Genomic DNA, 26,941 nt, shown 5'->3' on the forward strand with positions numbered 1-26,941 from the left:
TGAGGGGCCTGATGAGTTGCACAGTCAAAGCCTTTCCCTTTGATTTTCATTTTACCTTCTCCTGGGTAGAGAGAGGGATTTTCACAGATAGCTGTAGCATTGTACTTAGAGTCTTCAGAGTCTGACTGGGTCTTTGGTGTTAGCCTGGAAGAAAGGAGGCTCAGGGGAGACTTTTCCACTCTCTGCAGCTGCCTGAAAGGAGGTTTTGGCCAGGTGATTGGTCTCTTCTCCCAGGACAAGAGAACACAGTCTCAAGCTGTGCCAGAGGAGGTTTAGGTTGGTCATCAAGAAGAATTTCTTCACCGAAAGCATGATCAGATGTTGGAATGGGCTTCCCAGGGAGGTAGTGGAGTAATCATTTCTGGAGATATTTAAGGAAAGACAGGATGTGGCACTAAGCACCATGATCTAATTGACATAGTGTGTTCTGTCACAAGTTGGACTCAATGACCTCAGAAGGCTTTTCCAACCTAATTGATCCTGTGTGATTCTGTGTTTACAGAAGTCACTGTGAAATGACCTGAGTGTTGCTGAAGTTAGTAGTCCCTTGTTAACCGAGCTCCTGTGAGGTTCACATGTTTTCCTTATATCCTCTTCCCTTCAACTCTATGTTGAATGCTGTAAGGAAATGCAGCTAATGATGGACTGAGACAGATGAGGAATTTGTATACTCTGTTTTTGCTCCATGTCAAGAAACAAACTTCTTGCTGTTGTTGATCCATTTACAGAACAGTAGTCAAACTTCATTGGGAACTTTAAACTGTTCCAGGTGGCCATAAGATAGATATATGTATTCTGCATATCACTAATAGCCAGAATTACTTGGAGCCTTTTAATTTCTGTTTTATTTTACTTCTGACTCTCAAAATGTTATCTGAATTCATGGTCTGAGGCTGAGGAAGTTTGGATGGTAGTAATCATCACTACCAGACAAAGGTGAAATTCGTTAAGTAACGTGAAGATTACTGTGCTTGCAGTGTTTGGGCCTGAAGTAAATTGTATCTTAATTTCAGAATATTTTTCTGTGCTGTATTGGTACTGTCTCTGAATTAATCATGGTGTTATGTGTGTATGGGAAAGAAGTTATATTCTTTTTCTGACAAGTTCCTCATATAGGGGAAAAAGTAGAATATGCTTCTAGTAGTTCCCTAAAGAAGAATAATAAAACTCTTGACTGCATTCTATTGGAAATATTATACTACCAAACCAATGAGTCAGTGTGGTTTTAGTCTTCTGTTTTCAATCCTAACAGTATTTAGTTAGCCATATTTAGCAATGAAAAGACTAAATTACAAAGTGTAAGAAAGTGTTATTATCTAAGACATACTTTTAGAACCTGTCTGCTGACAAAAATGTCATGAACTTAAAACATAGCAAAAGTTCTCTTTTTCTTGTTTTAGATTTAATTTTGTGTTTGCTCTCATGGGTGTGAAAAACATGGAGTAGGTTTATACAGCTCAAAGGTAGTACTGTATATTGTGTTTACATCAAAATAATTAAATGAATACTTCAAAATTTAAGAGTCAAATAGTTTTTAAATATTTTTGAATTTTTTACTTACTGATAAAAGAGTGAAAGAGGAGGAGGGACTCATGGTCACAGGATAAGCCTTAGCTAAGTAGTCATAGTTAAATATTATTCTTCTTTATATAGCTACACAGAGAAAAGAGAGGTCTGAATATTGCTTACTTCTTATGCATTCTGATAATATGATATCTCTAGTGCAAAAGAACCCAGAAGTACCTTTCCCTCAATGTATTTTTATAAAAGACAAAGTAAAACAGGAGCCTATGACCTATTGGTGTCTTGTTGTGGTGTGGTTTTCTGTTTTCTCTTAAAAAATTCTTCATGATCCAAAGCCAGAGGAGCCTTTTGAAAAAACATTGAAATGTCAAACAGCTGTGGTCACTCAGGCTATTTCTAATACCAATTTTTTTAAATCATTTTACTGACAAAGTAGGCCTCCAGATATATTGAGGCTTGGTTTAAGAGAATGATTAATTATTTGGTACCTGAGCCTTAACTCTTTTTGAATGACCTTAACTCTTTTTGAATCTTCTGGTGTGAGAAACATTTTTGTGTGGAGGCTGCTCCTGAAGTTTGTGATTATAAAATGCAAACTCATACATTCTAACACAAGAATTTTTTCAAATTCTGAGTTTTTCTGGACCCATGAATTTTAGAGGCTTAAATTTTACTTCTAAACTTTCTTCCATCAAATTCTATGCAGCATCTCAATGATCATGTTTTCTCTTTGAACTATAAATATTATGACACTTGTTTGGAGAAAATTTAGCAATGCTAATGTTAATTACAGTAGAATTTCAGCTAAGAGACTATTTCCTGTTGCAAAAGTTCCTCATGTTTGAGTTTTATTGATTTGTAATTCAGACTTAAGGTTGTATAATGTTTGCATAAAATGTTAAGAAGTTTGCTTTTGAGACGAGTCAAGTACAGCAAACTGTTAGGCAAACCTATAAAAAATGGCCTATGAGTCAGATTTGACCTTCAGGGCAAGTTTTTGCTACTGAGAGACAACATAAGCTATTCACCTGTTCTTTGGCAGATCAGGGGCAAGCCTGTACTTTGAAGTACATCTTCAAAAACTTCTACTCTTAGCCAGTTAGAAGGCATCTACCTTCCCCAATCTCCTTTCTTCAATAGGACAGGTGCATATTTTGACTGTATTCCATAAGCTGCAAGTTGAAATAAAATTCACATTTTGCCAGAAAAGCAATGAAAGATTATTATACTGACCAGAATTGCCTATAAGAGCAGTGTCAAACCAGAATGGAACAAGTTTTAGGTCTGTAGAATTCAGGAATATAGAAGATCAGTGAACAATACTTTTTTTTTTGCCTGAATTTCAGAATGAAAGAAGCTAAGTTTTGGTGAGAAGATTTGGGATTAACCTGCCTGGAAAAAATTATCTGAGGGATCAACCTCAGTTTTTCACAGACGTGATGCAGAAAAATATTTGGATGGTGAGGTGGGATGCAGGGCTAACTTTGGATAGTGTACATATAGTTTTCTTATGGGTGATTTTATCAAATTACACCATTTCATTTATTATTTCACAGCTTACTTTGTAACTGTGACTTTGTGAAGTATTTCCCTACTTCAATATATATATATATATATTTTTACAGTGTGATGGTTTTTTTAGTGATGAGTCACTATCACATTTATGATGTAAAATCAGTATTGGCAAATATTTTTATACAATAACAGATCATTCAGTGGGATTGTACACTAATCACACTATGAAGTAACTGACAGCACACATTAAGGTGGCTGATGTAGCTGTAAAGATCTCCATGCTTAGTGAGAGTCTTCTTTACAGCCCTTCTGTAAGCTGTTCTGTGCTGGATCAAATCCTGGAAATTTGCAACTAGTGTGAGTTTTGTATTTACAACAAACAAGACAGTGTTTAATTCTGGAAATATGGAAGGGGAAAAAAAGCCCTCACAACACTTTTTTAAGGAATTCTAGTAAAAGGTATCTGGTTTTTATCCATTCCTCTTCTTATTCCACTCATTTGACTGTTACTTGATATGTTTCTCTGTCCACTTGATTTTCTGATTCCCATTTGTAGCATAGTGTTATTCCTGAAGAATCTTTTTTTTACAATTTAGTCGACAGACTCAATTTTAAGTAAATCGCTATTTGGTTTTGACTGTTTGTGTTATTACAGAATATCTGCTACTCTAGCATTTTCAGAGGAACAGCGAGATCCCATTTGCTGTGCTATGCTCCCTCCTTGAACAAGAGAAAATAACCTGGCAAAAGCTTTTGTTCGTTATCAAGTCAGCATCCACACCAGGGATTCTGCTGTGATAGCTGGAATAGGGCAAAAAGTTCAGGTCTCATTATTAATATTTTGTTGAATTTTTTTGAAGCAGGTCCTTATGGAAAAGGAGAGAAGACTTGTTTGATAGCACAGGAAAGGTTTTGATAGAATAATACACTTTACTTTCAAAACTTAGAGATGGAAGTGCATTTCATGATTGCTATAATGGAATGGCACTTCAAAGTATTGAGTTTTAAAAAAAACTCTTTAGAATTTAGGGTAATTTTGGAAGAAAGTAAAGGGTGTGTATCAGTGATATGGTGAAATCAAAGTTTGAAGAATGTTGAAGGTTTGTTCCCATTTTTAATAAATTATTCTTTCATTTTAATAAATAATTATTGCCTTATAAAGTAAAAGGATAAAAAAAATACTGACCCATTCCTATAACAATTCTGATGCCAAGCCATTTTTCTCTTTTCTGTTTGCATAATTTTCTCTAGTGCCCCTTTTTCCTTTTTTTCTTGTTTGTTTGTCTGCTTGCTTGAACAGTCCTTTGCTTCCCCGCTTCTTTCTCAACTACCATGACAAACCTGTAAGTAATGACAGTAAGGTTGTGCTTAGAGGCTGACTGGAAGTATTTTAAAGTGCTGAAGAACAAAAGCCTGTTTCAGCATCAGTGTGTTAACATCAACATTTAAGCTGTTTTTTAAGTAGCAATGGGCCTTCTCATTAGCATGAGTAATCTGACTATTGGAGAACTAACAGTGAATTAAATATTTTGTAAAGATACTGTGCAATTCAGGCAAAACCCTCAGCTGTTAAATTTTACAACACACTATGAAACTCAACTTCTAGGGCCATGTGATTATGTGAGATTTGAATTTTCATAAAATGAAAAAAAATTAATCTGGTCTTAGTTTGTAGCTACTGACAAAAGCAGAAAGTTAAAGACTGAAAATTAGGAAAGTAAATAAAAAGGATGTATTTAAAAATAAAATATTGGTGATTTTTGAGTAGTTTGGCTTCTCTGTGTACTGCATTGTACAGAAACCGGGAATTTTGGCTAAATTATCGTAATGATAATTAAATAAAAGGTTATAGAGAAATATTCCATTGTGAGTTGTTCTAGCAGCCTCAGAAAATGTTATGGCACAGTAAAATGCAGCCAGTTATACTGAAGGAACATAAAAGGGTGCTGGAATTAATTCCAAATGGCAGATGAAATGGCAGATTGCCAGGACTCTTCAGAAGAGTGGATACGGTAGTATTAAAAACAGTGTAGTTCTGTCCCCGTTGCAGTTGTTTGAGCAGTTTCCCAAGTGTTTTTGTTTGGGGCCAAGAAATGCAGAAGTGAGGCTGCAGTGTTTGCCAGGCAGGGAATAGCTGCAGAGCATGCGGGGATGGATGGAGGCAGTGGTTTTGGCTCACCCACCATCAACCTGGCCAGGTGCAGGTCACAGGTGATGCCGTGAATGCTTTTGTGTGGCTGAAGATGTGTGTAAGCAACAAGGGAAGGTTGGTTGTGTTTGGTGGAGTTGCTGTCTATGCTGTGCTGTATGTTGGGTAAGAGAAGCTTGCTGTCTCAACTGTGACTCTTTAAAGCTCTTAAACTGTAAATGGACAAAAAAAAGTAGCTGAATTCTAATGCTTTCACTTAAAATGCTGTTTCTTTTCTTGAAGTCTTTCAGCTTATTGTAGAAACTTGTAGCAAAATGATTTTAAAATGTATAAATGGACTTTTTTCAGTATTGTGAATTATACTGATGCAGCACAGAGTTCATTGCTGTATCTGCACTCCATTTAAAAAAAAGTAATTGTGATTAGTGTGCAGAAGGATTTTTTTTTTCAGTGAATAAAGAGAAATATGTCTTTTAAATAAGACAAAACAAAAGGTTTAAAAAAAAAAACCCAAAGAATTGTGTTGCGAGAAGCACTGATTCCAACCATGGAGCTAATTCAAATTTAAATGCTACTTTAAAATATTTTTAAATGACAGATGAACCAAATAAACTTCAGTGGGTCAAATTACATAGTTTTGTAAATTGAAATAACTATTTTTAATAGAGAATGAAAATAATTCCATAGGTAATGTTGAATGCTTTTAAACATACTGGAAAGAGAATATTTGCATGTTAGAGATAAAAATTAGTATTTTACTGTTAATATCATTTGGGCGCAACAATTTCATAGGCATTATATCTTGTTTCATGAACAGAGTAGAGAATCAGAATTTTAGCTCAGTTGTGGAATGAAAGAAAAATGTTTTTCAGGTAATTTCATCCCATTGAAACAATTTATCTATTTCCTCAGCTAATCTGATGCTTTGCCATTGAGTTAATAGTGAATTTCTGTGCTTGTTGCTGTTGGTTACTGATGTGACACTGTATTTTTCTAACAGGACAGATTTGTAACTGTGTAGCTCAGATATCAGAGTTTCCTTGTGTATTGTTTGAGCAGCTTTTGCTTTGCTTCCTTTCAGGAAACCAAGTGCATCGTTTTTAGAGGAAGTTTGGTCTTCACCAGGCATGGTCAGCAGTCTGGCTTTTGCTCTACTCTAAGGGATGGACCTATGAGCAACTGGGAAAAGCTCATTTAGCTTTTCTTTTTTATTACTATATTGAATTCATGTAATTGAGGTCATTACGAAAACTTGGCCAGGATGTGTGAGTTTTTCCAGCCAAGTCAGAAAGAGGTCTTGCTAGATCATTTTGGTAGAATGTGATAAGTAAGCAGTTAAGTAAAAAATATTTGCCTTTTTTCCTTAGTATTGGTGACAATGATTGAATGTTGAGTGCAGTCAGTTTTGAATTTAGCACACAAAGCTCTCAGCTGAAAAAGGTTTATATTCAGAAAGACTTCATTGCCCTTTCCCTTAGCATATGAAACAATCATTTTTGAGTCAAACTGCCTGTGGGGTGGGGTGGGGAGGGGAAAAGACAGTGAGCTCTGATACAGAGGTTCATCCTTTTAGTCCATGGTTGCTCGTGGCTTTGAATCTAGGGAAGAAGAAAAGAGAATTTAGGTTTTTCAAGGACTCTGGTAAGAACACTTTTCAAAGTATATTCACAAGAATCTGACTTGTACAGCTTGCACAAAAGTATTTTGGGTTAGATGGTGCCTTCTCACTTCAAGGTGCACCAAAGAGTTAGTTCAAAGGTGGAAAAAGCTCTCGTTTCTGGGTCATTGTGATGCCAAGCCGGTGCATTAGTGGCATACAGCAGCCCATGAGACAGCATTGGTGATCGTAGCTCTGCCTGGACTTTCTGTGTGTGTGATTCAAACTCCTTTGGTGACCTGGGGCCCCTGATGGGCTTTGGGATGGGGGAGCCCCACTCATCCAGCCCATGGCCCTAGAAGCCTGGTGGATTGGTGAGGGATATCTGTCCTCTACCCATCTGCCAGACCCTGCTTGCCATAAGGGAAAGGGAATTCATGCAGGTGAAGAACTAAATGAGACTAAATCTTCTCAGGGTGTTGTCTATGCAGGTAGATGCTGCTTCTCTTTCTCCTCACACTTTGCTTTTTCAGGACCAGGAAATAGGTGGACATTTGCTGCTCTCTCAACCATGTTTCCACATCTTTTTTCTCTCCTACTGGCAATCACTCTGTTAACAACAAAGTCTGCAGTTATGAAAAGATGGGTCATGAAGAGCTATTGTTGTGGACCTCAAGTCCTCACACTGCTTTCTGACACAGAATTTCCATTTTCTATTATGCTGCTATTGCTGAATGTGGCTGATTTTTGGCCTGGGCTCCAGGATCCTCTCTGACCTTGAGCAGAAGGGGAGCTTTTGCTTCAGCACCTGATCACTGTTTAAGTATGAGGTGTTTATCTTTGTTATATTTCAATGCTTATCAAGTAATGATTTATCATTAATTCTCTTTTTACTTATAAAATCTGTAGCAAATACGTCAGATCTACTGGGATTTTACTTATGATTTCTTTTTTTTGTTTCTTCCATACTCTTTTCTGCCCTCACAGAAGTGAAGTGGCTCAGCTATGTATTTTTTCTCTTTGTCTCCTTCCCCTCCAGTGCTATCTTCTGGGTGGTTCCTATGTTCACTTTTTTCTTTTGATGTTTTTTTCCCTGCTATTGTTTTAATAATGTCAAATCTCAAGTTTTACCCTGTAATTTGTAGTTACTGTCCATTTGCTTTCCCTGTTACATTTTTCTTGCAGCTGTGCTTTTTTTTTTTCTTTCTGTCTTTGGTTTTCTCATACTTTGTATCATCCAATGCCAAATTTAGCATCAGCTGTAGGTTGCAAGAAAGAATTAGCAGAGAGAAAATAAGTGCAGCAATGGAATCAAAAACTCAGTTATCATTTTATATATTAGTGTGTTTGTATGCGTATTCTGTGTTTTCCTGCCACCTTTTTATATAATCTTCTCTTTATTGCTGTTGCTATGTTTTCATTCCTATTTTTAATTTCTGCAATTAGTTAACATTGTTAATAGTAGCATTGGGTATTAAAATTATAGAGATTAGAAAAGATAGTGCCCTGAGAGCAGGTGATCACACTTAAGGTGGAACACTTCCTAGAATATTCTGATATTCTGTCACTTACATGAGGTGGGGACTAGAAATCAAGGTAGCAGTGAACATTAAGGGAATTGCTCATTTCAAACACTTCCTTTCAAGTTCTTTTTAAAACCAATTACAGCCAATTTATATGGTTGTTTTTTTTTTGCTGGTGTTTTTGTGGTTTTGTTTTGTTTTTTTTTTTTTTTGTATGAGTTTAGCTGACCACTGTAATCTTGGCATCTGGACATTTGGTATATATGGTTAGTGGAAAATAAACCTGACCTCTGAATATCTTCTCACTCAGAGGTGAGTGCTGAATGGGCTTGGCTGAGATGCTGTTGCCTCCCCATCCCACATTCTTTCCTGTGGTGAACAAGAGTTTAGACAGAGTTTAACTTGTCAGTGGTTGCTGGGGTTTTGAGGAAGAGAGCAGGAGGTGCTGGAGGCGAGAGGACCTGTTTGTGCACTTGCTTAGGTTACGGCTGTTAGTGACACTGAGGTTATCGTTCCTGTCTGGTGCATCCTGCCCTGCCACACATGAGGCAATACCCAGCAAGTGATATCCTGTTGTTTGTAGCTTCTCTTTGATGTTTTTAATTTATTTGGGAACAAGTAACACAATGGTGAGGGGCATCGAAACTGTTTCAAATATTTGACACTTAATGTGTCAAATTCCATGGGATACCAGCATGTCTTTAGTCAGTGTTATTACTACATGTTGTAGCAGGTACAGATTGCTTAACTGCTGTAATGCCCCACCAACGGCTTGGATTACCTTTAGTGGTTGATAAACTTGCTTTTAAAATTGGAGCTCCAGAAGCAAAGCGTTCTGTTCCTCAGTGAGGTGGATTCTAGTGCCTTTTATCATTTCAAGGCCTGTCTTCATGTTTAGGAAATTGTTGATTATTTGTGTTGAAGAAATAGATCTGTTTCATTACATTAAGAATTAGCAAAAAGCTAATTCTCTGATTCTTAATGCATTGATTATTGACTTCTCAGATCCAATGTTTTACAAGCCACTGTGTGTTACAAAGGAAGATGTAACAACAATCAAGCAAACAAAAAAAACCCAAGTAGATGAAGATGTCTCAATAAATTGCCTCTGTAGAAAATACAGGACACAATAACTAAGCATCTCACCTTAAATAAGAAAAAAATCTTTAATAAAAAAAAGCCCAAAAACCAACCCAGAAACTAGCTGCAACAACAAACAACCAAACAACAAATTAGCTGCAATAGTAACTAATGAATCTATTAAACTCCATAAATATGCCCTAGGAGTGCTGGAATGGTGACCAGGAGGAAACCTGCCATTCCACATGTCTTTGCAACTCTTACCACTGCAGTACATAGCTGTAATGCTATGAAACATAACAGCAAATACAGTACAATTCTTTCCAGTCCTAGCAGAATGCATGAGAAGAAAACTGGATACAGAAATGTTGCAAGTGGAAAGTTTGCAGTAATATTTCCCACTTTTGAATGCAGCACTAGGGATTTATTCCCCAGGTGTATGGTGTCTGTTACGTGTAATGGCCTGGTTTGTGTTTGGCTCTTGGTATTTTGTGGTGAGTTCCTGTTGTTTGTTCTCAAGAAGTGACAAACTATGCTGCAGTGAGAACTATATTCAACTTTATGTAGTGTAGCTTAACAATCACTGCATTGTGAGAATTATGTATATTTCGAATTATGTTGTAACCTACCAAGAATTCCCAGATCATCTGCAAAGTTTATCATAGATGACAATATTGGCAGTCTTAGAAAAAACATTGCTAATGATGGCAAGATGTGTGCTTGATAAAGAAGAATAATTTATTGACAACCTAATGGTAGTTAGAAGCCAAAGCGTATTTTGATTTTGAGATAATTGTTGCAAGATAGGTAACTAAAAATGTTAGGAAATTTACTCAGTTTAGCAAACTTTTAAAATTTGCTGTTCCAGTCTTTAAAGAAAAATTGGTGGGCGTTTGTTCATTTTACAAAATCACATCAGGAAGGATGTAGGATTTGTAAATAGAGAAATTCACTCCGTATTTTCAGTTGGAATGCTTATCAACTTTATAAACCTTGTCTACCAGCCCTTTTTATGCTTCCCTGTGGTAACTGCGTCTCTCTGGGTATGTCAAAGACATCTCTATACAATTCCTGCAACCCTTCAAACAGTGTGTAAAGTCCTGCAGTGCTTCCGAAGGAAGGCACTGCAGGTGTCTTTGCACAGATATAAGAGTGCTTTGGGCACTGTCTTGTGCATTTGTGTTGCTTCTCAACCCATAAACACACGTGCACACGTTTGCCATTCTTGTCCACCATTCACCAAGTGAAAGCTGACAGGATAAAATGTCTTTTCCCTTTGTCCCGTGCCATCCTTGTTTCTGTTATACCATGTGTTCCCTGGATGTGCTCTCAGACGTATTCTAACAAAGTGTTCTCAGTGTGGGTCCTGTAAAACTCGAACCAGCAATTTTACTACAGTATTTTCATTACAAAGGACATCCTGTTTCATAATAATATATTGTATTCATTTTGAAGATGTCCTCACGTCTTACAAGAAGGAATTCTAAAAAGTGGTTGATGCTGTTAGTTGATACTTTGTCTTCTTTGTAAAGTCAGCATGGTATAAAAAATTCAGTGTAAAAAAATGATTTTAAAAGATAGATGGTGCCTTGATGGTACCTTGTTATTTAGTTAATGTATGCTTTCTCTGATATGATAGCTGCAGTATATGCTATTTATGTCCCAGAAAATATTCAAAAATAATTGCTGACAAAAGCCACTTCACAGGTTGACTCAGAGGTGCATCTTGTAATCTGAATGTTAATATTCTGGATAGCTAGACAGAGAAAACTATTGATGTAGTTTGAAGATCATATTAGAGACTAGTCAGGATTTAGTTAGAAAGTGGGGATAGAGAAGGATTGAGATACTTGAGTTCTTCCAGTTTCACTAAAATTTTATGCTTATTGAGCATATAACATATACAATATATAATATTTTTGAAAAGTTAAGATTTTTTGCTAATCACTGGGAAATGTTACCTTTTATATCTAAAGAATTTATGTTTTCTCCAGAAGTAATTTAGACTCACCTTAATTTTACTCTAGAATTCAGGCAGCCCCTGGTTTTACTGTGCAATTCTTGACAGTCATCTGCTTTATTTTCCCCCTTAAGCTTAAATCGGTGTTGTGAAGAAACACTGATATAAAACCAGAGGCCTGATTCTTACCTCCCTCACGTATGGTCTGTTGCATGTGATCCATGCAGAGGGAGTAGGAGCAGTGTCCACTGAGATCAAACAGTTCTTCCCGCACAAATTAACATGTAGATCTTGACTTTCAGTGTTAGTGGACCTGATCAGGACCTCTGTATTTCCTCTGATATTTCTGCTCATCTTCTTATTGTAGTTACAACTGTTTTGGGAAGAGAATTTAGGAATACTGTCAGGTGAAACAATATGTTGTATTTTCTCAATATTTGAAAATACCATTACAGTTTTTATAACCAGGAGTTGTGTGTTTTATTCTTCCCACATCCACCTACAATTACTGTTACTGTGGCGTGATTTGTCATCAGAAACTACTGTGTCATACATAAATAAAAAAAATTGTTCTTACCTCTCTGGGTGTGTAGTCAGATAACCCAGGCTGTAAACTGGAAAGTATTTTTTCCATCACTTTCATTGGCCAGAGTAGCAAACTCTGCGGGTGTCTGTATCAGCTGCCATGGAATTGCTTTTGATGTGATTAGGCTACTAATTAGCTGTCTCAATTCCTCTCTGCCTCCTGATGTTTTCTTTTGATTCACTTTGACTCAGAGGAGTCTGCATTCAGTGTATGTTTGTTTTTGTGTTTTGTCTAAAATCCCTAATGATAGCTTAGACTGTCCTCTTTTGGTTGAGAGTTTCCCTTTGTTGACATACATTTTTCTGTTAAACGCATGTATCAGAATTTTTCTTTTAAGAACAGCTGGGACTCTGCAAGGTGTAAAAGCAGTGTGCAGTCAGGGTGCATATATATATGTGCATATTCATTTAAAGTGTGCTAAGGGTTTTACAGTCTGAAAAGCACTTCAGAGTTGCTTCAAAACCATCAAAAACCATAATAAATGTTTACTACTTGAATTCACCAGATAGTAACCTTACAATTAAATTATTGTGTAAAGTCAGTTAAATAACAGCAGAAGTTACTGTATTAAGGCCCCCTTTGCAAGGAAACCAATGTCAAGGAAGTGTGAAACACGCTAATAGATTATAAGCTATAGCAATATATTGCCTTTTTATTGCTTTTCCACAGGCAGCAGATTCATGTGCAGTTATTACTACCTATATTATCTGCTAGTTTTCTATCAAAAAAGATTCAGTCTATTGAATCATTAATCTAATATTTATCATTCTTATTGAAAATCCACTAGTGTTAGCGCTGTATAAAATATTGACTTAAATCTACTGGTTTTGCTAAAGATTAAAAACATATTAACCTGAAAAGCATGGTATTTCTTAGGACATTTTGAAGCTACTCATTGTAGTTGTTTGAAATGACAATTTTTCTATGTTGTCTGAGGAATGATTTTTTTTCCTTAAATCTTTAGCATATAGTAAGTGACCAGTACCATCCTGATTTGACGATGCTGAATGTTCATCCAACATACATTTGAAATTTTGATGCGTATTGCATTAGTTAGTGAATATCAAGAATAAAATTTTTGCTCATACATAGAGTGTAAAATGGGATCTTTTGTAGCAGCACACGGCCTGTTTAGAATGATATAACAGGCGCTGAATGTTCACATATCAAACAAAATGCCATCTTTCTGTAGAAAAGAGGTGTCAAAAAGTTTCTTTGTACCTTTAACGCATGTGATTATGTAGTACAAAATGCAGAGTTTGTAAAATTTCTTGAATATACAGGCAAAAAATGAATAATTCAAAACAACTCATAAGTTCTACATTCTATTGTATCTTTTATAACGCAGGCAGAAGATAGCATTGTGTTCCCAGTAGAGCTGAATTTGCACAAGTTACACCTCGGAAAATGCCAGATGGTCTATGGTCTACTTTTGAGAGCTGTCACATATGTAAAGATTTGAAAAAAGAAAGACAGCTGAATGAGAGCAGTGGATCATTAAAGAGAGAGTGAGAGTCCCTGGGTATCACTGTGTTTTAAGAAGCATTGTGTCGTTCTCCATATTACACCTTTTTTTTTTTTTTTTTTTTTTTTTAAGATATACACAACCTTTAAAAAATAAGGTAAAAACATTTCTGTTCTAAACTGAGTGGTTGTGGTTTAATCTCAGAACTGTCAATTGCTTTTGTTCTTTATGCTAGAATGCGGTCATATGGTTCCTAATTGGTTTCAAGTGTGTTTTAACCATAAGATTCAAGTCTCCCTAGTGCAAAATTATCAATAAAGTTAAAATAAATTTAAATTGAGATAACTAATCCATTTGGGGTTTTATTCCAGTTTGATTTGACCTGCGTATCACACGTGAATACTGTAAAGCCAGTCAGCTAAAAAGTTGTATGTTAATGCTAAAAGACTCAAGTAAGAGTACTTTGGGAACAGGATTACTTAATAAAAAATTAAAATTGAAAAACCATAGGAAAGTCCCTAAACCCTTAGTAAAAATAATAATAAAAGTAAAAACCTATAACTGTTCAGATTTCCAAGACTTCCCATTTACCAACAGAAACACACCTCATTTTGAAGATTTAATTTTGGATATTTTGTCAAGTTACTATATTGCAGCAAAGCCCCCAGAAAATATACAAACAATTTGTAAGCTTCCACCACCAATTTAACTGGCTTAGAAAAGGTCATAGATGTCAGTTTTATAAACTGACATCCAGACACTGAGAATTTTTAGAAAAGTCTATTGCTTGTGTTTATTGAGGAAGGTTAACTGCTCCAGCAATTCTAGTTCATTGGTACAACTGCACTACTCCACAGCAGGGACTCACAGGCAATCCAGGGTGAGGAAACATTACATGAAACATGAAGAACACTATTCTTTAATTACCAAATTTGCATTTAAGTGGGATAATGAAGATAAAACTGTGGGGTACTGTGGACATAAACACTGAATTTGAGAGAGTAAATTTTTATATCTGATATTGGCAAAGATTTTTGGCTGTGATTAGGTCTACATTGACTATTTTTAAAATGGAAGGAATAACATTTGATTTTTAATAAAATTAATTTTGCACATATATGGAAAGAGAATCTACATGAAGGGTTCCTGTATAATAATACTTATTCAAATAGGTTTTAATAATACTTATAGGGTTTTAATAACACTTATTCAAATAGGAGAAAGTTCCCTAAAACTTTGTTTTGGGACCTTTATGAGAGTTTCTGTATTATAGATATTGCATTAGTATATAACTCTGAACTTCATATAAATTGTTAGCAAGTTCTCTTCACAGTTTAGTTAGACAAAACCTTTTCCAGCTTGAGAATCAAGGACACCATTGCAGCTTCAGGCCCAAAAAGTATAAAAACCAGCGAATTGAGGACAGCCATCTGTGAGGATGGGACTTCATCACGTGAAGCTGTAATTGGACAATAAAACCCAATATGTAAATAGACCAAAACTTTAAAAAGTGTGAAAACTTGTGACCAGGATCCATCTTGGGTAGCCTCAGCCAGGCTCTTGTACTGCCCAAGGTGTATTCTTTGAAGGCTTTTTTAATAAATACCTACTTTATTCCTTTAACACTGTCTAGCCTCTGTTCTAGGTAACCTCTCAATGCATCAATAGCACAAATTGAATTCCAAAGTGAAGAAAGTGCCTTGCTTATGCTTCTGTTCATAGATTTTACAAACACTAATGCAAAATTGAAGGAGAAGCAGTTTCAGCATTGTCAATAAAAAAACCTTTGGGCAACAGTTAGTTCTTCAGGTCTCAGATAGTGTGCTCCTGTTTTGTTTTGTTTGCTTGGAGGTTTCTGAGCAGTTTCTACTGGTAATGAAAGGGAATGATCTTTTTATTCCCTGTAACATCTCTGGGGAGTCTAAAACATGAATGTTTATCCCAGCCCACTTTGCTGCAACAGAAAATTATCACTTTGGTCAAGTAGGTTCCAGCAGGGTTACTGGACCTAGATAAATGTGGGCAGTCAAGGCTATCTTCTGAAAATGTTAGTGGCAGTGATTAAAATATCAAAAGAAGCATGAACCAGTTCATATTTAAACTATTATGAAAAAGAATCCTTTGTTGCCTGCGAGTATGACCAGAACAAAGTTTAAGATTTGTGTGAAGTTTAATCTGGACAAGTTTATGATAGTAGAGAAAGCAACCTGAGCATGGTGTTAAGTGTTCTGGATAAAAGGAAAGCATTAGGGGTTTGTTAGTCAAATTTAGAACTGAGTTCTTTTAGAGACCATGTTGGTCTGTTTGTCCCAGTAGTATTTGTTGGATAGTTTGTTAACTAGTATCTGAAGTGATCAGTGGAATTGTTTCTTTCAGAACAAGCTATCTATAATTATCTATGTGTATTTTTACCTTGATACTGTGAAATCATCAGGAAGTGGATATGAACCATTTGAAAACAGAATGAACTGTAGCACTGGTTTTCCATACTGCTGGCACTAATTTCTCATCCATTGGGTATCTAATAGAATCTGGACTTTTTCTTTTGCACAACATTTTTAAATAGGTGAAGATTGGACTGTCTGAAAACCTCTTTATGTCCAAGCATGATGCAGAAGTGTTTTGATTAGGAGAGGTGATTGGGCTGATGCTTTTTGATTGTGAAATCTTGTTGTGTTACTGTGTTTACAGTTTGATTAGTTTTCACCCACAAAATCTACTTCTTTTTTTTTATAAAAAAGAATTGTTAAATCCAAATAATTTTATTTTATTACAAAGATTTATATTAAAAAATCATGCGTCTTTTCTTTAGTTACAGACTAAGGAATACGTAGGAAATCCATTTTCCATGTTGCTACACACATTCTCCTTTATGATATAGTAGTTCAAGACAGAATGGCCAAGTTTCATGCTTACTCATTAAAATGAGTTTATAGCATGTACTCTTGGAGGCTTAGCCAGGTCACTGCAGATTCTTGCCTTGACAGGATTTTGTTTGGTTTTTTTTTCCCCCTTGACCATTTCAGTGTTTCCATGAAATCCCTAACTGGCCCATTACAGCCATTTCTAAAATTGTGATTCTGAATTGAAGAATATGGGGGGGTGACTGGCTTGTCACAGCTCTGTGGTGTTTGAATGTATGTTCCTTCTGATTACTTCTTCCACAAAAGCTGATTTTGATTGGTTTTAATTCTTAGTAATCCATGATCTTTATGAATTTAAGCTCAAACTTGTTAGTTACCTGGATATTCCTGTTCTTCTATAATATACTGGTCTGTGGTGGTTGAGTGTCAGGGGACCTCTACCATGTCACTCAGGTTATTTTCTGAAGGTTGGTGGCTTGGCCAGCCTGCATCTTAGCCCATTATTGTGGTTTGTATGTTTACTCCTACACTTTTTCTTCCATTTGGGTGTATTTCACACATTATTCATTTGATCCCCTCAATACAAGTTTATCTCAGTTTTACTACATTTGTTCCTAGTCTTGACTTTTTCCCTTTCTTCAAATTGGTTGCATTATTCTCTCTGTGCAGTTCACAGAGCCTTGAAAGCCTTTCTTTGCATTGCCAAACAGGCAGCCTAGGTTCCATGCAGACATGAGGTGCTTTTTGAATACCTAATAATTATTTTTAATCTAGAGATTTTTTTTGCTTTGTTGTCTTGATGGGAGAATGGTAACTTGTCAGTCTGTTTTTAGCTCAATAAGAGCAAGGAAAGTTGCATTCCCAGTTCAGTTATCAATTTACAATTAACCCTTTTTTTTCTTATACTTTAAGCACAACCTCGACGTTTGCCTCAGCCAAATACTTCAGCACTGGAAAGGAGTGAGGAAGAAAGTGGAAAAATCCAAAATGGCCATGTGGGTCTGAGTAATGGAAGTGGAATTCACAACGGGGTCAAGCATATGCCTGCAGACAACAGAAAGCTTTCATCTCCTGTTTCAGAAAAAATGCACAGAAAAATTCAGTCCACCTTGTCTGTCAACAGCAACAGCAGCAAGAAGAATAAAATAAGCTCTGTGTTTTCTCAAAAGCCAGGTACTTCACCAGAAGGTAAGCTGATAGTCTCATTAAAAAAACCAAACTGAATAAAGACCAACCAAATCTCAGTAAAAATTATAAAATAAACTGAAAATAATTGAAGAGTGTGACTCATGCTCCAGAAGCAAATAGATCTTTTATTAAGATAAAAGACAAGCTTCTTTCCCAAAGGAAAATATTGAGTATTTGAAGGAACAGGAAGGAATGGGAGACTTCTTGCTTTCAAACGTTTGGTCAACATGATCTGATAATGTTTTAGTCTCTGTACTTAGTCTCCTGAACTGATAGAAACTCCTGTCAACATTGTCACACACGCATCAGAAAAAAAACAACTATTAAAGTACTAGTAGTTCAAAGCATAGTAAATATTTAAATGCAGTAATAACAGGCTCCGTGAAGGTAGACTTTGCTTTTGAAATGTTCTGTTAGCTGATATCCTGACTAGCTGTGAGGTCTGAACACTAGATAATAAAACAATGACCTGTGCTCCAGTGTTTAGTGTGCCTTATGCTATATTTGAGATGTAGATAATGTGCAGGAAAAAGCTTCAGACTCCTGCATAGCTTAAATAAGCAAAAGTAGATAATTTCTCTTATGTTTTAGCTGTGTCTCTGTACTCTCACTGCTTGCATTTACACTCATGGTTCCAGAGTTCCTGAGCTTCTCAATCTTCCCATTAGCATTAATATAATCGATGGACTTTACTACTGCCCTTAACAGGAGGAGTGTAGAGATGCTTGAAATTTTATTGGTTTGAGGCAGGCATAGATATGACTGGTTAAAAAAACACCTCTAGAGGGAGGGGACGGACACAGAGTGTTCAGTGAAATGGGGAAGATTCTCAGCCTAGATGAAAGGATAAGGGATCAGAAGGACCACATGTAGCGGCCTGAACGAAGCCTACTGATGTCAGTGGAGTGAGTCCTCTTGGCTTCAACTACTTTAGTCAAACTTACTCAGTGAATCTGTGTAGTAATATCAAGAACAGCTTCAGTCAGACTTTTCCTGGGCTGGTCCCCCTTGCTGTTTTTTATTTTCATGTTTATTTTCAAGAATCTACTGTTACTTTTCTGTTGCACTTTTAGTCCTCTAATATTTCTTTCCAAAATCACAACTTCATACTTCCTGTATTCTTCTGTGAAATATGCTTATATGGTTCTCCTTAGTACATTTTGAAAAGACTATATCTTAGGAATCCTAGATCTGTTCATGATTGAAACAAACTGCAGGCCTCTGAATTTTAATAAATTCATACCTCTGAAAAAAGCCAATAAACTGTTATTTCAGAGGCAGCGCTTGCCCTGTTCATTCCCTGATACAATTAATTGTGGCAAACATTTCCTTTTTTCTTCTAAAATTATCCTGTAATTAAAGCAGTTGTTGGGGATTTTTTTTGTTTAATAGCTGGATATAATTGTGTCAAATTACTAAGTGATTGAGGAGAAAATCAATGATGTCTTCAGATTTAGCTTTAAATTTTAATATATGATTTTAATATCCAACACAATTGTGTTAGTTGCTTTAAACTGCCATCATACAATGTTTTTATATACAGTAGAAATGTCATTATCCTTAAAGGCATATCTGATTAGAATATAGATAATTAAATAATGTTGTTGCACTGTATAACTTTCATTTTTTGAAAGCACAGAAATACAGGATAGTCCTATTGTCACACGCAATTTCACAAGTCACCTAGTAGCTATGGTTAAATATAGTCAACACTTTACATCTGGCATTGTAATGTTCTCCTTTTGAATGTGAGAAGTTGGATATATGCTCTGAGTAGCTTGTCCCACTCTGCAAATGTCTGCAGCTCTAAGTTTTCTGATACTCAATCCGAGCGAAGCACAAGTTTTATCGTGCAATGATTAAAGTACGTCTGGTGTGTTGGAATACGCCCATAAAGGAATATTTGTTATTAAATTATTTTCTAGTTTTGAAATTTATTTTGCTTTACAGTTCTCTGACAGACATGTTTTATGTTTGTGTAAACACATCTGCATGCACACATCTACAAGTCTTCTGACAGGTTCTTCAGCTTTTCAGTAAGGTACCCTTTGGTGCTACATGACAGAACTAGATGAGCAGTATTCTTATCAAGCTGTTGCCTTTCAGGAAGTATCAGTATATACTTTATTTGTTCTATCATCCCAATTTTTTAGAAGATGCACAATCATGAAGTCTAATGTAAACACAAAGAAGAGCTCACTGTTTAAGGGAAAAATTATTTATTGATAGCTTTAAAATAATTGTGCTATTACTACAAGTCATGTTAACCCCTTATGACTACTTCTGGAAGACTGAATTACAAAAACCTGATATAATTAACCCAGTTACTTGTTTAAAGGACTATAATTGCATTTAAATCTGGAATATATGCATGTATATGCATATGTATATATGCATATATGTATATATGCTTGATAAATACATGTAATTATGCTAAGCCAGAGGAGTATATTAATAAGTTCAGTGACTGAGGATTGCACAGACATTTTTTCAAAATGGTATACACAATTTAATTTGAACCTAACTTCTGCAGCTTCTTTATATGATGAACATTTTTGGGCAAAGAGGCATTTCTCTGAGTAGTTGCCTCTTCTGATTCAATGACATTTCTGTAGAGGCTATTGACACAGCTTACAGGAAGACTGGTGAAAAGAAGAAGTTTATTTTTCCTCCCAGGATTTATAGGCTTCTGACCACAGCCAGGGATTGGATAGTCAGGATAACACTTTCTCACTGCACTGGCCATGAGAGATGTCCATCACAAGACGTGTAACAGAAAGAATGTACACATATCTATGTTTGCAGTTACTGTCTTGGGAAAGTCTTTAGAAAACTATGTTAGCAAGCTCAGAAGCTGAGTTTTCAGGGCAGCAGGTGTGTATTCGTTTTCAGGCATGTATATATAGTGTAATAATATACATTCTGGGCAGTTTTTTAAATGCTTTAATGCAGAAGTAGACAAACTATATTTATTTTGTACTGTGAGTAATGAATCACCTGAATTAACTCACCTGCTTAGTTTACTATAGCATCCAGAAAGTTTTAGTAGAAAGAAATAAACTTGTACACTTTCAGATATTTCAATTCACTTTAATTTTGCTATTCCTGATGTAGTACCTTGGATTTTATGATCTAATTGCTAGCTTTGTTTGGTTTTTTAAACCTGAAAATACACACCCTGTTTTTTTAGTTTGTCTACATTTTCTTCCTCCTTGAATGTTTTGGTCTGTTGTCAGTCAGGAGACTAACTAAATTAAGTGAAGGAAAGTGGCCAGAGAAAAATAGTATGTTATGTCCTCAGAAGGAATAGAAGCAAAAATTCTGGCTAGCAAGTTGAGATTAAACTATAGGAAAGAGAAAATATTTTCCATTTTTTTCTTTTTCCCTCCCAAAAGCCTCATTCTCCTTGATTTTTCTTAAAAGGCAAGATGTGAATATTTCTGGAGCACCACACTTGCTTGTAATGCAAAGTTTGTCCAGGGTTTTTTGCTCTACTTTGCTCTAAATATTATATCTGTTGACAGAACCAAAAGCCTGGAAGGGCTTGAAGTGGGATAGAATCAAGAAACACAACATGGGGTTGCCTCCCATTCTGCACAGGCACATATTTTGCCTCATGAGTATTTGAAATGTAGTGTGCTGCTTCATATACTGCAGATTTCAGTATATATACCAGAAAGCTAAATGAAGTTCAATATTACTTTACCCTGGGTAGCACATCTTCCCGTGAAGGTTGGTGCTGCTCCTGTTGGTCTCCAAAGTACTAGGCAGTCCTAACAAAAGCATTGAAACCTCCCAGTCTGCCACCCCTCAAAAATTCACCCACTACTGTTAAGAACTCTTTTATTAATTGTTCCAGCTGAAAACTCCACTTGTGCTTTGGGTCACACCTAGTGAGCTTTTGGAGCTGAATTTGTGTAGGAAATGCTTAAAATGTAACAGACATTTTGGAAGCAGTAGTATAAAGGCTTAAAAACTCCTTTTTTAAGTGGGTCTGCAGTATATGTGGTGATGTCAGCATTCTAGAATATGCTGGTTAGAAACACTTTCACATCCAGTGAGATTTAGGAGGGTGTGAGTGCACCACTCTCCAGTTCTGCTTCTCCTCCACATCTATTATTAATCCATATTGTCCCTGAAGAAATCTTACTCAGCTCCATAACTTACACTACAAAAAAACCAAAGGAATTATGAAATAGTTGGAGTGTCACTCCTAAAAAGCAGTTTTTAAACACTGTTTCAGTTCTAAAGATTTTTCAAAGGGACTGGATAGGTTTCAGTGAATATTGGGAATAAAAATTTTTTAGCTCAAAGAAATTTTAATAATAATGTGAATTATTGATGCCAGAGGTGTCACAGTACTTCCAAAATTCTGGTTGGTAGGCCACTAGCAAAGAGAATTGTTACTGTTTTGCACCTGTTTGTTATGAGAAGTAGAGAAAAACATCTTGGAAACATGAAAAAGCAATTGTAAATGAGTAAAAAGGAAGGCAGTCTAGCTGCTGTATTCAAATGCAGAGCATCCAGAAATCTGATGCAGATCCAGTTGCAGACCTGTCCAGAGGAACTCAAAGAAGACAGGAGGTCTAAAGGAGACAGCAGTGAGGGAGCAGACCAGTAGATCTAGATGTCAGGAAATGAAGAGAGATGAGTAGCTGAATACATGCGTATGTGTATCAGAGCGGTGGAAGGTATGTAATAATGACAGGCAGACTTGGAGAAGGAGAGGAAAGAGGTTGGGCAGCGGGAAGGCTAGAAGAGGAATTTAATTAAGGGAGTGAGGGGCCAAGGTAGGTGCTTATTATTTTCTAAAAACTAAACCAAGTCTTCCTACCAAATCCTTATGAAGCTTGATGTTATACAGTTTTTGAATCAAAGCAATCATTTATGAAAAGTTAAGGATGGAGAGAGGGAATACAGGTTTTAACTTGTTTTTGACATGAAGCTCTCACTTCTGGTCAAGTTGTTGTGTTCTCAGAAGTTACTGTGTTTGGCTGGGAAGTTCCCACAACTCCAGCAACTCGACAATTTGAGTTCAGTGTGATACCTCACCGAAATGGCTTTGAGCATACACAATTGCTGTATTCATTTGGAATCAGAAGATTGTTAAACTATGCCAAACAGATCATGAGCCTGCCTCCTGCATGGACAGGGAAATCTACTCCCTTCCTTCCCAGGCTCTCTAACTTGGACAGGCACTAGAAGGCATCTTCTTTGTAATGGGTTTCTTTCAGGAGAGATCTTTAGGAAGTGTAATAAGGCTAGATAAGGAAAGCCTGCAGCATGGGGGTGAGACTCTGGGGAAGGACAGTCAGTGCAGACTTGCCACCACATTTAAGTTACTATTCATGCTCTCCCAGAAGCAAAGCCTGAAGCAACCTTCTGCAGCTTTCTAGACTGTGCTTCTTGCGGTGCTGAGCTTAGAGATGTGATGAACTATTTCACCCAAAGTGTGGGTGTTTTTTTAAACTCAGTGTTTAAAATTCAACATTTCAGGGTGCATTTGAATGAAACATCCCTCTCCTGCTCCCCTTTTTTTTAGCATAATGCAACTTCTATCTGTTCTAGATTTTGAATCAAAGCATGGGGTTGGTGGACACTATTAAAGTCATTCTGCTGACTACATTCATTTAATAGAATATCCCAAATGATACTGATGGCTTAAGTGAAGACAAAGCAAGTCCAACAAATGACCTTTGTGTTAAGCCAGGGTCTTAAGAGCCACTAGGTGCATATACATGGAAAGTATGAGTAGTTGTCTTAGCATGTTACCAGACTTCTGTTTGAAGTAGGAGTGTTTTACTTTGGTTTATATAACTTTATATAGGAAAAATGGTTTCCAGGAAACTTTAGTGGGCATGACTTGCAATAGGATTGTGTTGGGATTTTTTCCTCTTGAGGGACACCAGAGCAGCAATAAGTTTTCTTTTATATACTGTTCAGTCACTTGATTAGTATTATTTACTGAAATTCAGTAAGAATGTGCATCAATCGCCTAACATTGCAGAAATATCTGTTGGCCATCGCTCAACCTGGATTTTTTTTTTTTTAAACATACATTCTGAAATCCATCCTGTAGCATTAAGTAGTATTTAGGCAGCTACTTGTTAGTATTCTGCAATCTCTCTACTTTAGAAATTTTATTTGTTTAGAATTTAGAAATTTTATTTGTTATGGATTAGAAATTGATTCAAAGTGGATTTGTGTCTGAGCATGAAGTGCTAAACCAGGGTTTTTGTTAGACAAGTTTGTATCAGAACACAGTTGTCAGTCAGGCAGTGGGCAAATAACATTATCAAAATGGTCAAATTTGTTTTTATTAAGAATGCATTTTGAAGGGTGATGTGTTTTAATTATAGTTTACATTGTTTTTTTGCACAGAAGTCTTGAAAGGTCATTTACATGTTTTTTAATAGGATTGAGTGGAAAACAGCCTGTAAGAGGTCTGTAAAAGGGTCTTCCAGCAGCATCTATTTCATAAGGACATAGTTTAGCTGGCACTTAACTTGTCTCAGTATTTGGAGTAGTGAGTAGTGGCAGTGAAGGCTTTGTATTCTAAGGAAGTCTTCGGTAATAGAAATTAGCAGATTTCTGAGTATATCTGTATGTTTAAAATGGATCATTTTACTCCTGAGGTTATATCTGTATTGAGAGCTTAGAAAATAAGCTCTGATGAAAGTTTCCATGTGTTCAGTGTGATTTGCCTGTTCAGGCAACATTTTAATTTTCTTGTTCAATAGAGATAATGTTTTTTTTTTTAAATGGTGAAATATCACATATACTAGACTTTGTAACTATGTTTTCCGCTGTCTAAATAAATGTCACTCTTTTATCTAGAAATAATCATATTCCATACAAAATGTCAGTTGTTCTTTCTGCCTTTTCCTATTTTCCTGTGAACATTTTCCTGGGTGTAGTGATTTTTCTCAAAAGAAAGGCAGTGGGTCGCAGAGGCTGCCCATGAGCCCCGTTGCAGGAGCGGTGGGAGGTGTGGCGGCTCAGGAATTTTGCTCCTCGCTTCTGCAGCCCTCCAGGAGCCTTGGCTGGGGTGGTTTCTGGCTGGTGGTGTGGGCTCTGAGCCGCCGGCGCTGTGTGCTCATCCCAACCGCTGCCAGCCCGTGCAGCTGGGCTGCGGGACGCCTGTAGCACCTGCTGGGGCTTCTGTTCAGGGCTCTGCGGGGGCCTGCGGTAAACCCCTGCTGAAGACCTCAGCTGTCACTTTGATTGTGGATTTGCCCTTTTTGATTCTCTCTGTGAGACAGCAGAGTGCCTGGAGATTTGTTTTGAGTTGTCTGAACTTGGTGAATATAGTTAGTAAGAAGCTGACCAAGGTCACCATCCTGTAAGTGAGCTTATTTACCACTGTAGACATGAAAAACTTTTATCATATGTGACCTGCCTGCTTGGTATGAAAGCTTTTTTAGTCAGTTTGTGACAGGTTAGTGTCAAACATTACAAAAGCAGCACATAGCAGCCCGCACATACATTTCTCTGTGCATTTTTCAGTTCACCTCCTGCATTTCCTGTACAGTTTTGATGGTTGATCATTCTCTTAAAACCTGTTTTTTAACTAGAGATGCACCTTTTCATAAAAATGAAGAGGAGATGATACAAGGGAAATTGAAATAAAATAAATGTATATGACAGTGTTTGAAAGAAATGGGATACCATGGTAATATCTGTATGCAGAAGTTTTAGAAATAAAAAGTGGTGTGCACATGCAAATGTTTAAAGATGTGGAAAAGCATTAAAATAGTTTTATTGTTGGTATTGTTTCTTTTTCTTAAATGTAGCTGTTATAACTGGGGTAAGTTAGGAGTGGAGCCTTCTGGGCTTTTATAACAGTGTGTAAACAGTTTGAAGGGATCTTAGGCCTATTTTTTGTCTGGATCTTTTCTGTGGTAATATTTAAAACCTAGTTAAAGTAGATGTTACATATACTGTATCCACTCTTTGGTTAAATCAGCACATGGTCGGGTGTGTGTGTATGATATAAAGCAGCAAAAACTTGAACATGTTGGTTGGGTTCTATTTGCCTTGGCATTGTTTAACAGTTTTGATGAAGTTCCCTAACAAATCTGTGCCTTTTGGGGACGTGCCAAAGGCCTAAGGAAACACCTTCACTTACATTGGCTTTAAAAAATGTCAGATGGGATGATCGTTTTAACTTCAGGTCTAACTTTCATCCCAGACAAAATGAGGGAATAATTGAAAATAAGTGTGAGTGTCTGAAAGCTCACCTTTTTTCCCCAAACATAAATTGGTCCAATAAAATGTACTAGTACTGCCAACAGATCAAGACTGTTGTAATTTATGCCATTTAGCATAGCTTATAGGAGCTTGGATCTAGTCAACAAAAGTGATGTAGTGTTTTGACAAAATCAGAAACTTTTGGTGAAAGAACTAACTTACTGATTTGGAATTTTATTTTTTTTTTAAGTATGCCTCTAGACAGTGCTTGCACCCCACATCCTCACTTTATAAAAGTGGCAGTCTCTAGTGCAGCAATTCTTAATTAAAGTGTAATATAAGAGTTGAAAAACAAGGGAAATTTGAGACTTGTGTGGTGTAGTGTAGAAGTCCTAGGAAAAAGTTTATCTGTTAATTATTTGCCTGTGTGATGAAACTTAGATATTTCCACAGAGAGAGAAATTTGTTTAATGAAAACTTAAGCCCTAAGAAATTTCAGTTAACTTACAGTAGTGCATCATGAATGTCAAGGCTAATGGAGTTCTGTCCACAATAAAGACATGCCCCTAATTCTCAATTGTGTTATTACCTCTAATTCTCAAACAAAAAAGAGCTTAAAGAAATACATGATTTTAAGCTGGCACCAGTATTGTAACTGCTATTATTGTATCATTTCCTTATTAGAAAAGACTAGAATATACTCAAAGGTTCCAGAAAATTCCTTGTCAGACATTAAAATCACCAAGTTTACAAACACATAAAATATGTTTACTTCTAGTTGGATTAAAGTGTTCCACTCCTCAAGCAGGTGGTAAAAAAAAAAAAAAAAAAAAAAAAAAAAAGGATTTTGATGGGGTAAGATTAAAGAGTGGAAGTTAAGTATAGTCTTTATTCTTAATGTACTAATAAGTTTTGAAACTTGGAATAATATGTAACTTAAAATAGTTTCCTTGGTCTTATAAGCAGAAAAAAATTACTGCAGTGTCTTGTGCAAGCAATGAAATATATTGTAGTTGTCTCAAACATGGTAATGAAAAATCTGTGGTCATCTCTTTTGAAGTGAGCTTTGTATAGCACCTTCATGGCTGTATTCCACTGATCACAGTTTTAGCTGTATAGTGATTTCTGTGGAACTGACAGATTGCTGTAGGAATGCAGATACTTAAGAAGAATGAGTTTTGTGTGGCATGTAGGTTTGTTATTACTACAAAAATACAGTGTAACTGCATCTTTTTCCTATAATTGCATCTGTAGATAAGAAGCCAAGAAATAGGGGTCATACATAGAAGAAATTATTCTT

The 26,941-nt window shown here is 36.2% G+C and overlaps 1 protein-coding gene across 3 annotated transcripts in view; it reads left to right on the plus strand.

The window, feature by feature from the left end:
• The window catches only part of LOC131572887 (myoD family inhibitor domain-containing protein-like), a 51,506-nt gene that overhangs the window by 18,825 nt on the left and 5,740 nt on the right, over positions 1–26,941 (plus strand). For all 3 annotated transcript variants that reach the window (XM_058826312.1, XM_058826314.1, XM_058826313.1), the window contains exon 4: positions 17,176–17,451. In XM_058826312.1, coding sequence (XP_058682295.1) covers positions 17,176–17,451 — 276 coding nt within the window. The remainder of the gene's footprint in view (positions 1–17,175; positions 17,452–26,941) is intronic.

Source organism: Poecile atricapillus, chromosome Z (assembly GCF_030490865.1).
Source record: "Poecile atricapillus isolate bPoeAtr1 chromosome Z, bPoeAtr1.hap1, whole genome shotgun sequence".
NCBI classification, from domain to species: Eukaryota; Metazoa; Chordata; class Aves; order Passeriformes; family Paridae; genus Poecile; species Poecile atricapillus.